Source organism: Chrysochloris asiatica, unplaced genomic scaffold, assembly GCF_000296735.1.
Source record: "Chrysochloris asiatica unplaced genomic scaffold, ChrAsi1.0 scaffold00138, whole genome shotgun sequence".
Taxonomy (NCBI): Eukaryota; Metazoa; Chordata; class Mammalia; order Afrosoricida; family Chrysochloridae; genus Chrysochloris; species Chrysochloris asiatica.
Window position 1 is genome coordinate 8839428 of NW_006408656.1, and position 12460 is coordinate 8851887.

General features: G+C 53.9%; 1 protein-coding gene across 2 annotated transcripts in view; it reads left to right on the top strand.

Moving 5' to 3' along the window:
• Positions 1 to 409: 409 nt before the first annotated feature.
• ADCY6 (adenylate cyclase 6) overlaps positions 410 to 12460 on the top strand; it is a 20139-nt gene continuing 8088 nt past the window's right edge. The window contains exons 1-18 of one of the 2 annotated variants that reach the window (XM_006870104.1): positions 410 to 1287; positions 4684 to 4833; positions 5212 to 5333; positions 5424 to 5535; positions 5673 to 5800; positions 6250 to 6408; positions 6488 to 6629; positions 6738 to 6866; positions 7141 to 7166; positions 7342 to 7489; positions 7828 to 7925; positions 8090 to 8177; positions 8351 to 8467; positions 8748 to 8906; positions 9173 to 9351; positions 10931 to 10966; positions 11049 to 11178; positions 11503 to 11766. In XM_006870104.1, the coding sequence (XP_006870166.1) occupies positions 430 to 1287; positions 4684 to 4833; positions 5212 to 5333; positions 5424 to 5535; positions 5673 to 5800; positions 6250 to 6408; positions 6488 to 6629; positions 6738 to 6866; positions 7141 to 7166; positions 7342 to 7489; positions 7828 to 7925; positions 8090 to 8177; positions 8351 to 8467; positions 8748 to 8906; positions 9173 to 9351; positions 10931 to 10966; positions 11049 to 11178; positions 11503 to 11766 (3045 nt within the window). In that variant the 5' untranslated portion in view covers positions 410 to 429. The remainder of the gene's footprint in view (positions 1288 to 4683; positions 4834 to 5211; positions 5334 to 5423; positions 5536 to 5672; positions 5801 to 6249; positions 6409 to 6487; positions 6630 to 6737; positions 6867 to 7140; positions 7167 to 7341; positions 7490 to 7827; positions 7926 to 8089; positions 8178 to 8350; positions 8468 to 8747; positions 8907 to 9172; positions 9352 to 10930; positions 10967 to 11048; positions 11179 to 11502; positions 11767 to 12460) is intronic. The other variant, XM_006870105.1, reaches the window with a different exon arrangement.

A 12460-nucleotide genomic window follows, 5' to 3' on the forward strand; every position in this document is an offset into this window, starting at 1 on the left:
AGTGCTGTTTACCCCATTGCTTAGTGTATGAACCCTTCTAGTTCTTTGCAGTTCGCTTGAACTTTACATGGACTGTTACTCTCATTGACTCAAAGCACTTGAGTTTGTGATCCCTCAGAAATCTCTTTTTTAAAGAACTGGTGAATTTTAAGGACATGGCTTTGGAGTCACACTGATCTGGGCTGGAATCTGGATTTGCCCACTTCTGTGGCTGCTTGATCTTGGGCAACTTCCCCTCTCTTTGTGTTAGGCTCCTCACCCGTTGAACGGCGATACCACTGTTTATCTCAGAGTAAGGTCATGAGGATGATGTGTATGAAGCACTTAGCTTGGCAATAGGAAGTACTCAGTTAATGGTAGCTGCTGCTGCTGGTGGCAGTGACCAACATGGTGGTATTAATACTATCTTCTTCCTTTTCTCCCAGCAGCATGTCGTGGTTTAGTGGTCTGCTAGTCCCGAAAGTGGATGAACGGAAAACAGCCTGGGGCGAACGCAACGGGCAAAAGCGCCCGCGCCGTGGGACACGGACTAGTGGCTTCTGCACACCCCACTATATGAGCTGCCTCCAGGATGCAGAGCCTCCCAGCCCAACCCCTGCAGCACCCCCTCGGTGTCCCTGGCAGGATGAAGGCTTCATCCGCAGGGGTGGCCTAGGCAAGGGCACAGAGTTGGGATTGCGTGCGGTAGCCCTGGGCTTTGAGGACACAGAGATAACAACGGCAGTAGGGGCATCTGAGCTGGCGCCCAATGTGGTGCCCAGGAGTGGGCGATCCTGCTGGCGCCGCCTAGCACAGGTGTTCCAGTCGAAACAGTTTCGCTCTGCCAAGCTGGAGCGCCTGTACCAGCGGTACTTCTTCCAGATGAACCAGAGCAGCCTGACGCTGCTGATGGCAGTACTGGTGCTGCTCATGGCTGTGCTGCTGGCTTTCCATGCCGCACCTGCCCGCCCTCAGCCTGCTTATGTGGCGCTGCTGGCCTGTGCTGCCACCCTCTTCGTGGCACTCATGGTGGTGTGTAATCGACATAGCTTCCGCCAGGACTCTATGTGGGTGGTGAGCTATGTGGTACTAGGCATCCTGGCAGCTGTGCAACTTGGGGGGGCCCTGGCAGCCACCCCTCACAGCCCCTCTGTAGGCCTCTGGTGCCCTGTATTCTTTGTCTACATCACCTATACCCTTCTACCCATCCGCATGCGGGCAGCTGTCTTCAGTGGCCTGGGCCTCTCCGCCCTGCATTTGATCTTGGCCTGGCAACTCAACCGTGGAGATGCCCTCCTCTGGAAGCAGGTAGGTGGTAAGGGAGGTAGGCATGGAGAACACCAGACAGGCAATGAGAAGAGGTCTAGTAAGGGAAGGGTGTGAGGACACGGGTGCTGAGTGGAGACTGGGTTTGGGATATCTAGTGATATTTAGGAGGAGGGTTAAGAGCTGGAGGCTCAGTTTTAGGGGCCAGCCTCTATTTGGGATGTGGGGCAGAGGGTACTGCCAGGGGAAAAAAACGGCCACAGGAATTCAGCCACCAGGACCCAAGCTCCCTGTATTCTCACCCATCTGCTATAGTCTAGCTGTTTGGCTTGAGGCCCCTGAACTACTGAGGTCTATAGGATTGTAATGTAAGGTGGGAGGTGGGGGTGGTGTTTCTGGTGCTTAGCCCCAGTGATACCTTAGAGGGCAGTGCAGGTTGAGTCCAGACCTTGACATCTCGAGCCTTGTGTAGACATCTGAAAGTGAGGTCCTGGTGCCTCCCGGGGGTGATCAGAAGGAACTGAGCAAACTTAACATAGCGTTGACGATGGAGAAGGCATCTCTTCTCTGGACCAAAGCCATCTCTGGAGAGGACAGGGAAGGAGAAGAGCTAGGGTCAATTCTTTCTGGGGGCTGGGCATGGTTTGAGTGGGGTTGGAATGTAGAAGAGAGGCTCGTTGAGGGTCTGATCTTATCCTGCCCTTTCCATTCTGGGCCCCAGGGACCTGGCAGCCCTGCCTTGAAGTTCTCTGATACCCAGGGTACCTACTGCCTTGGGGTTCTCTATGGTGTGTGAGGTGGGGCTCCTGTGGAGCGAAAAATAAGGACTTGGCAGCAGGTTGACCTGGCTGTTGAATGGATCGCAGTCTCCACTGTGGGTTCTTTGACAGCTATTCTCACCTCTCAAGGCGTCAGTTTCCCCAACCTACAAAACTAGGCTAAAAATCATTTTAAAATCAAGATGTTGCTGTTAGTGCACCATCCTTTCCCAGAGTGACATGTACTCTCGCCTGGGACCAGGAAGTGTTCCAGGGGATGGTACCCAGTGAGGGAGCTTCTCAGAAGTGAAGCCAGCCATCTCACTGGGTGAGGGAGTGTGGGCTGGGATGCCATTGGTCAGCACAGGGAGCAGAAACTATGGAGCTGGTCCTTCTGAGGCTTATTTAGACACAGTCCTTATACCAGTGCAACTCAGGGCACCCAGAAGCCCCATGAGTTAGAGGGGACTGGCCTCTGCTTTGCTCAGGGTTTCAGGGAGCTACTTCCAGGGCTGGTGGCATACGGCTTACCATAGCCCCACCCACAAAGAGGAAGTTACCTGGGGCTCTCAGGGTGAGAAGCTGGGTGCCCTGGCATGATGCCCTCCCCCACCCTGCCTATGCTCCAGAACAAACCGTACCTTTTAAAAGTAACTTTATAGCTCATTTGTTTGTGGACCACATGCCTGCAGGGCACTGTCAGATCTCTTAAAGGGCCAGGGGTCTTCTCTTCTTGCTAGCCCCCCAGCTCCTTTTCCAGGATAGCTGTGCAGGTGGGCTTTGTGGCTGGGCTGCCTTCCTGGGGGTACCTTCCCTTGATCTTCCTCTGGCCAGCCAGGGGGTGAGTGGGTGTCTACCCTGCTCTCAGCTGGCATGGTGCCCAGAACCAGGCCAGTGCCTGTTTGGGAAGGTACAGCCCCAGGGAGGCCAAGACTGTGTCAGCTGCTGACCTCCCCCAGGAGCGCCCATGTGCAGCCTCACCTAGTGGGTCTCAGCAGGCATATTCTTTGGGTGGGTAGGTAAGTCCCCTTGTGGCAGACCTTGAGCACCATGCCTTCCCCCTGAGGTGCGAATGAGTTCTTGAACCTAGGTGAGTTTGGATGGAGGGGGAGCTTGGGCAGGCTGCTCCTCTGACCTACTCCTCAGACACTGAGCAGTTTCACAGTTTCACACAGTGTCCCAGGCCTAGCCTAGCATCTCCTTCAGTCCCCTGGTATCCATTTTTTCTCACAGTCAGATAGAGGGGTGTGTGCGCACAGAGTTATTTCAGTCTCTCGTCCCCCTTCCCCTTCCCTCCACTGTGACTCACATTTTCCTCTTGGACTCCTGGGGCCAGGAAGGGAAGTTGCCTGGTTTGCCCCCCCTTTCCTTCTCCCCCACTGGGGGCTATTCTTAGAAACCCCAAAGGGAGATAGTGTGCCCCTCTCTTAACCCCTGCTCTGTGGGGAAGTGGTGGAGGGAGGGCCTTGACCCAGTTGGTCTTGGTTTTGGGATCTAGACTGAGAAGGGAAGCTGGGAGCCAATCTTAGAGGGTCAGAACCAGAAGAGGCTAGGGGCTTAGCACTCCACTGCTCCAGTTCACCTAAGGGGAAACTGAGGTCCCAGGGATTAAGTGACCTGCCCACATTTACAGGATTAGTTATGGTTCTGGAAAAACCCCAAACTCCTGGCTTCCAGTTGGTGCTCTTTCCCTCCCTTCTCAAACCAGAGGCCTGTCCCAGCCAACTCTAGGGTGGAGCCCAGAGTGCCAGGTTAACTCCTAAGTTTCCACAAACACTGATCCCAACTTAGACTTGCTCTTCAGCCAGCGCTACTAGTGATGCTTGGGGCCAGGAGGGGCAAGGCATGGGGGACTTATGCCTCAGGGATGGCCTGGCATGGTGGCGTTCCATCCACAGTTGACAAGCTTCTTTGTGTCGGTAGAATTGGTGGCTTCCCAGCCTGGGCGCTAGGGCTTAGCCTCTAGAGCTCTAGGCAAACAGAGTGAGCAACAATCTTGGAAATCAGGCAGTGGGTTAGGACATAGGTTTTGGAGTCAGACTGTTCTGGACTGATATCCTTTGCCATGTATTTTGAGCTGTATGATTGTGGGCAAGTTACTTTCTGTCTTTAAAATGGAATAGTATTACCTATCTCACAGAATTGTAAAAAGTACATTAGATAACATATAGAAGGCCCCCATAGAACTCTGGAGCACTGAATAAACTAGCCACAGTGATAGTAATGGTAATTATGATTGTCAGTTACGTCAGGGCAGGCAGAGAGAGGTCATATTCCCCCTCTGCAGGTTATAGATGAGCAAATGAGGTCCCCAGAGATGAAGTCACCTGTGTGGGCCCCTGACAGGATTAGTGCTCAGGTCTCCTGGGTGTTGTCCTGTGAGGAGAAACACATGCAGAAGGAGCAGTGTTTGCCTTTTGTTTAGGATGTGTGTGGGACTGGACCCTTTGACCTACCTGGTCCTAGTTGGTGTTTCTGCTCCCACGAGCTTTGGAATGATCTCATTTCTAGCTGTGAAGTGCTCCAGGCAGGGGATAGGGACTGGAGTCCTATGAGGCATAGGGGTTGTGTACTGCAAGGGTAGGACCCTGGCTGACTCCTCACATGAGCTTCCACAGGGAGCCACGAAAGTGTTTAGGAAGAGGGTGGTTACCTGTCTGCCTCTGCTACCCTCCTGCAGCTCGGGGCCAACGTGTTGCTGTTCCTCTGCACCAACATCATTGGCATCTGCACACACTACCCAGCTGAGGTGTCTCAGCGCCAGGCCTTTCAGGAGACCCGTGGCTACATCCAGGCCCGGCTGCACCTGCAACATGAGAATCGGCAGCAGGTGGGACTGCTTTCCCTGCCCAGGCCCTCTCCCAAGCCCGGCTTCAGAGAACTTGCAGAGCAGATTCTCTGCCCTTGTACACATCTTTGGGGTACAGTATGGATGTTTTTGCTTGTATTTTTGCCATGTCTCAGAGGTCCTGCGACATGGGGGTTCCTGTGTTGTCTGAGGATGAAGGGAGGAAGAGAGAAAGTGGTCAGAGAGACCTGGCATGTGTATCTGCTGAGGGTTCTTACGGGGCTGGGGCAGACCACAGTCCAGATGAGATGCCCAGACTTCCAGAAGGGTCTAGGAGGTCCCTGAGAATGTGGAGGGACCAGAGGGATTTGGATGTGAGGCAGAGAGGAAGGTGGTGCCCTGATGAAGCCACTGGTCTAGGAGCGGCTGCTGCTGTCCGTGTTGCCCCAGCATGTTGCCATGGAGATGAAAGAAGACATCAACACAAAGAAAGAAGACATGATGTTCCACAAGATCTACATCCAGAAGCATGACAACGTCAGGTAGGGTGGGGATGGGAGAAGGCCAGGCGGGGTGTGGGGTCTGGGAGTCTGGAGGGTACTTGGTCCCTCCATTCTCTGCTGTCATCCCAGCATCCTGTTTGCGGACATCGAAGGCTTCACCAGCCTGGCTTCACAGTGCACTGCGCAGGAACTGGTCATGACCCTGAATGAGCTCTTTGCCCGCTTCGACAAGCTGGCTGCGGTGAGGGTGCTGGGACTGGAGGTTGAGCAAGCCATGGTGTGGGGGAAGACAGAGTCTGCAGTGAGGGTGGTGGGCTAGGTAGGCCAGAGGAGCAAGAACAGAGGTGACCCCCTCCCCCCAACTTTGGTCCCCTTCAGGAAAATCACTGCTTGAGGATCAAGATCTTAGGGGACTGCTACTACTGTGTGTCAGGGTTGCCGGAGGCCCGGGCAGACCATGCGCACTGCTGTGTGGAGATGGGGGTGGACATGATCGAGGCCATCTCGTAAGCAGTGCCCCGCTCCCAGGCTCCCTGGGACACTGGTGCCCCAGACGCCTTCCCCTCTTCCATGCATCCTGAGTCATGGCTCCTCCTCTATGAGCTCCTTCACCTAAAGGGAATGGCCTTTCTCTTCACCATCTAGACACATTGCCTCTTCCCTGGGCACCCTTAGGTCCCAGCCAGATTGGGTGTTGGGTCGGGAAAGATCTGGACTGAGAGAATGCAGGCTGAGCAGGGCTGAGGGGACAGTGGTGACACCTCTCCAGCTCAGTTCCACAGGATACCACGGGCTCTGCTGACTAATACAGTTCTCAAACATGTGACCTTGAGCTTCTGCCTGCTGCACCTGGCTCTACCCTTGCCCGTTTAGCACTGAAGGGAGTGAGGGGCTGGGATCTGGTGGGAGTGGGACAGGCTATGCCAGAAGCTGAGCCTGAGCCACATCCTCCCAGGCTGGTTCGTGAAGTAACAGGCGTGAACGTGAACATGCGTGTCGGCATCCACAGTGGGCGAGTGCACTGCGGTGTCCTTGGCCTGCGGAAATGGCAGTTTGACGTGTGGTCCAATGATGTGACTCTGGCAAATCACATGGAGGCAGGGGGCCGGGCCGGGTGAGTGGAGGGGGTCCTGGTGGTGGGGGATGGGAGCGAGGTGGGACCACCTAGGTCTTATTCTCCTGACCCCACACAGTCGCATCCATATCACTCGGGCCACGCTGCAGTACCTGAACGGGGACTACGAGGTGGAGCTGGGCCGAGGTGGCGAACGCAACGCATACCTTAAGGAGCAGCACATTGAAACATTCCTCATCCTGGGTGCCAGCCAGAAGCGGGTCAGGCCCAGGGGCGAGTGGCAGGGGGAAGGAGAAATGGTTGGAGGAGTAGGGAGAGGCCTTGTCTGGGCGCCCTCTTCTGAGCCTGTACCCATACCGCTTGCACAGAAAGAGGAGAAGGCCATGCTGGCCAAGCTGCAGCGGACACGGGCTAACTCTATGGAGGGGCTGATACCACGCTGGGTGCCCGACCGCGCCTTTTCCCGAACCAAGGACTCTAAGGCTTTCCGCCAGATGGTGAGACCCCACAGCGCCAGGATGCAGGGCTTCACTTCCATGTCTCCCTCGACACTACCTGCCCTTCCCCTCTTCTGGGTTCCTCGTGGCAGCTGCATCTCCACAGATAGTGATTTCTAGTGTTGGGGACAGGAAGGATGATTTCATCCTAGGGGGTCCCAATCCCTCAGACTGTATGGCAGGGAAACCCGTAGCACAAGGTTAGAGGTGGTGAGAGGGGTCCTAGAAGGTGATGGTCTGTTTCTCACCTCGCATACTCTGTTCCTTTTTACAGGGTATTGATGATTCCAGCAAAGACAAGTAAGTAGTCCTGGTTTGGAGAACTTTGCAAACTCTTATTCCTGGGATAGGGCTGCAGGGAGCCGAGATCCTTCCTTTCCTCTCTCTGGATGTGTTGTTGGGGGCTGCCTGTGCCTTCTCCCCCTGACCTGGGCAGTACTCCTGCACCTGTTGGAGCCATTTCCCCTGTCCTCAGCCGCAGTGCCCAAGATGCCCTGAACCCTGAGGATGAGGTGGATGAGTTTCTGGGCCGTGCCATTGATGCTCGCAGCATTGACCAGCTCCGGAAGGACCACGTGCGCCGGTTCCTGCTCACCTTCCAGAGAGAGGACCTTGAGAAGAAGGTTTGGGAGACACAGGGCTGGATGGGGGACTGGGGAGAGGTCCAGGCAGGGAAGTTTGAGCATATTGTGCTGCAGGATAATGTGCTGGACCATAAGGTCAGTTTAAACTGCAAGGTTGGCAGTTCAAACACACCAGTTGCTCCTTGGAAATCCTATACAGGGTCGCTATGGGTAGAATTGACTCGACGGCACTTAGCAGCAACAACACAGGCCAGAATAGGGGTCTGTATTACTTGGACCACCTGCTTCTCCTAACGTTTGAGGCCCCTGGTAGTGTGTTGCTCTTGCTACATCTCCCAGAAATGACCCAGTTCCCAGCTCAGCCTCCTCTTCTTCAGTACTCCCGGAAGGTGGACCCCCGCTTCGGAGCCTATGTTGCCTGTGCCCTGTTGGTCTTCTGCTTCATCTGCTTCATCCAGCTCCTCATCTTCCCACAGTGAGAACCCTAGTCGTCCTCTCTGCTTCTCCGCCCCTCCATCACTTCCCCAAATATGCACCCAAATCCACAGTCCCTGTATTTGCATCCTGGCCTGTCCTGGGGTGGGACAGGGATTCTCAGTCTTCCAGAGTAACGTTTTCCTTGACCCTGTTCTGTCCCAGCTCAACCCTGATGCTTGGGATCTATGCCAGTACCTTCCTGCTGTTGCTGATCACCGTGCTGATCTGTGCTGTGTACTCCTGTGGTTCCGTATGTAGGAGACTTCAGGGGCTGCTGGGTGGGCAGGCTGAGTGATGGGAAGGGGGAGGGGTCAGCTAGGGGAAGAGAAGAGAAGGCCTTACCTCTCCAGTTGCGCCCTGTTCTTGTTGGCCTCCCCTGTTGGCTGGCACGCCTCCAACTCTCAGTCTCTTACCCACCTCCAGCTGTTCCCTAAGGACCTGCAACGTCTGTCCCGCAGCATTGTCCGTTCGCGGGCACACAGCACTGCAGTTGGCATCTTTTCGGTCATGCTTGTCTTCATCTCTGCTGTCGCCAACATGGTAAAGGTCCAGTGGGAATTTGCCTACCTCTGTTCTATGCCAAGCACTGCTCTAGGCACTGGGGGTGTACGGGGAGGAATAAGACCCATTTCCTGCTCTCAAGGAGCCCACAGTTCTGAAGGAGGGAGTTGGGATTAACTTTCCATTTGTCTTTCCTTCTTGCTTTCCCTGTCTCTTTTGATACCTGATTGAGAGCTTTGGCCTGTGGGGAATAAAGAACTTGGGCATGGCCCTTGTGACCCTTCCCCTCCACTTTGATATGCCTCCCCAACTTTTGCAGTTCACCTGTAACCATACTTCCATCCGGACCTGTGCAGCCCAAATGTTGAATTTAACACCCGCCGACATCACCGCCTGCCACCTGCAGCAGCTCAATTACTCACTGGGACTGGATACTCCCCTGTGTGAGGGCACCGCACCCACCTGCAACTTCCCTGAGGTGTCCGAGCAGTGCTCAGGCAGGGTGGGAGGGCCTGACCACTACCAGTTATTGACCCCTCGGTGCCAGGCCTGGTGATGGGGACTCTGGGGCTCACAGAAGCAGCCAGGACATAGTGTAGGGACTGGGGGTGGAGGGCAAAGGATGTTTGGGTTTGAGGGTCATGAAGGGGCCCTTAGGCCAGGCAGGAGAGTGCAGGGCTCCCCCTGCACGGGCCACCCTGGTCTCAGCCTTCCTCCAACATTGCCTTTGCCATCGTCCCCCAGTACTTCGTTGGGAACATGCTGCTGAGTCTCTTGGCCAGCTCTGTCTTCCTGCACATCAGCAGCATTGGGAAGTTGGCTATGATCCTTGTCCTGGGGCTCATCTACTTAGTGCTGCTTCTGCTGGGTCCTCCAGCCACCATCTTTGACAACTATGACCTGCTGCTTGGCGTCCATGGCTTGTGAGTCTGTTTTCAGGGTTGAATCCCCCTGCTGGGTCCCTGGGAGTCTCTCTGGTACCCTTGCCCTTTCCTTGGGGAACATAGAGGAACTTCTAGCACATGACCCCAAACAGTCACTTCAAGGAAATCCCAGTCCTGGGAAATCCCTGTGTCTTTAGACTAAATGTTGAAAATACATTCCCTGTCACATTTGCATGGTGCTTTCATATCTGTTGTTTTAACCACCTGTGGTCACATAGCTGCTTGGTGGCAGAACCCTGGCCAGGAACCAAAACTTCTGACTCCTACTTGAGGTCTTTTCCTGGACATGGAATTTTTCTCTAAAACCCCACCCCTGGAGATACAGTGGGTTAGTGTTGGGCTGCTAACCACAAGGTCAGCGATTCAAACCCACCAGCTGCTTCTTGTAAGAAAGATGGGACAGTCTGCTCCTATAAAGATTTAGTCTCAGAAACTCTAAGGAACAGTTCTACTCTGTCCTATAGGTCGGGTCACTATGAGTTGGAATGAACTCATAGTGTTCTTTTCTTTGATGTGTGTTGTAGCTTGGTGTGGTAGCTGCCAGGTTTGAATCCCTGCTCAGCATCTCATTAGCTATGTGACCTTGGGCAGGTGAGGTAACCTCTGAGCCTCACAATTCCTCATCTACATGATGGCAATACCTCCCCTTTCACAGGGTAATTGTAAAAAGTATGTTGTTGTTGCTAATTGCTGTTGAGTTGATTCTGACTCATCGCAACCTTGTATAAGGTTTCCGAGGAGCAAATAGTAGGTTTGAACCACTGATCTTGTGGTTAGCAGTCCAGTGCTTACCCTCAGTATCCCAAAGAATATATTGTTGTTAAGTGCCACTGATTCAATTCCGACTCAGAGCAACCCTGTACAGGGTTTCTGAGGAGCAACTGGTGGGTTTGATCCACTGAGTTTGTGGTTTGCAGCCCAATGCATAGCCTACAGTGTCATATCAGGAGTCCAAAGGATACAGTAACTAACATTTATCAAGGGCACTTCTGTAGCCTGCTGCAGGCACTGTGTGGAGTGGAGCTTTTATCACACATTATTTAGAGGAAACCAGGTCTTAAACAACTTGACGTAGGCCACTTAGCTTACCACTTTAGCTTGTAAGAAGAGGTGGTGGTGTGCTAGGGAGTCGGCTCTGACTCACAGTGACCCTGTATAGGGTTTCCAAGGCTGTAAATCCTTATGGGAGCAGAAAGCCCAATCTTTCTCCTGTGGAACAGCTGGTAGTTTTGAACTGCTGACCTAAGGTTAGCAGCCTGACTTGTAATCACCATGCTACCAGAGCTCCATTATAAGGAGAGGAGCCAGGCATAAAACCTTCTCTGAACCTCTGCTCTTAATGAGTTTATTAATACAAGTCCTGGCCCAATGCCTCCCTTATGGTACGAGCTCAGTAAATGCAGTATGTGCTCCCTCCCACCTCCTATATCAAGCCAAGTCTGCTGTTAAGAATGGAGCTCATTTATTGAGGGTAGGAGTCTCTGTTTCTCCCATGCCATGCCCCCACCCAGTGACCCAGGAAACACTGACAACTTTGTCTCTTATGCCTTCCTGCCAGGGCTTCTTCCAATGAGACCTTCAATGGGCTAGACTGGTGAGTGAGGCTTTGGGCGAGGTAGGGGTAGGGCCACCTCATGCCTCCTTCAGACACTGAGCATGCCTCTGCTTACCCTCAGTCCAGCTCCAGGGAGGGTGGCACTCAAGTATATGACCCCTGTGATTCTGCTGGTGTTTGCCCTGGCGCTGTATCTGCATGCTCAGCAGGTGGAGTCGACTGCTCGCCTGGACTTCCTCTGGAAACTGCAGGTGATTGGGTGGGTCCTGGGGCAGTGCGAAGGTCCTGTGGGCAGAGCCTGGGCCACACCAGAAGCTAGCTCTTGCTACCTGGCCAAGGGCCAGGTCACCCTAAGACCACTCTAGCTCAATGCCTGTCTCTTCTCTGTACCTATCCCAGGATCCTTGCCCTGTCCCGTCCCCACCTGCTTCACCCCTCTGCCTATCCTGTAGGCCTCATTTGCCCATGCCTTTCTTCCTTCATGTGATTCCCTCTGATGCCCAGCTCCAGGCTTTGGCCACTGCACCTACCCCTCATGAGTATTGGGCAATAGGTGATGGGTGTGGTGTCCACAGGCAACAGGGGAGAAGGAGGAGATGGAAGAACTCCAGGCTTACAACCGGAGACTGCTGCACAACATCCTGCCCAAGGACGTGGCCGCCCACTTTCTGGCCCGTGAGCGCCGGAATGATGAGCTCTACTATCAATCGTGTGAATGTGTGGCTGTCATGTTTGCCTCCATTGCCAACTTCTCTGAGTTCTACGTGGAGCTGGAGGCAAACAACGAGGGTGTCGAGTGCCTGAGACTGCTCAATGAGATCATCGCAGACTTTGACGAGGTGCTGGTCTGGTCCACTTGGACAAGTAGAGTATTTGGGGGCTGAGGGAGTGGGGAAAACTTTGGATAGAAGGTCAGGCTTGGAGGGGAAGTGGTACTGGAAGGAAGGGAGACTGACGGAGACCCTGGGATATCAAGGGTAGGAGTTAGAGTGGAAACAATGGAGGCAGGGACAGGGAAGTTAGCCCCACTGAAGATGACAAAGGCAGCTAGGGGGTCGGCCATGGTAGGACACGGTCATCACTGAAGGGAGTAAGGAGAACATTAGGATCTGGAGGGGGTGAGGGGAGCAGCATAGGTGCCAGGTCGATGCCATTGAACAGAACCCCATGAGCCAAGCAAGCAAGATGGTCCCTAGATAGAAAATGGAAGAAAGGTGAGGTGAGAATCTTGGATATCCAGGTTAGGAATGGGTCATTAGCTGTCCTGGTGTGGCACTGTAGGTTAATGCGCCAGACTGCAAAGCTGTTTGGACTGCAAGGTTGGCTGTTCAAACTCACCAGCTGCTCCTAGGAAATCCTATACAGGGTTGTTATGGGTTGGAGCCGACTCGACGGCACTTAACAACAACAACAATAGTCCTGGTGTAAGGAGCTCTGGTAGCGTAATGGTTACGAATCAGACTGCTAACCTCAGGGTCAGCAGTTCAAAACTACCAGTTGTTCCGTGGGAGAAAGATGAAGCTTTCTGCCCCC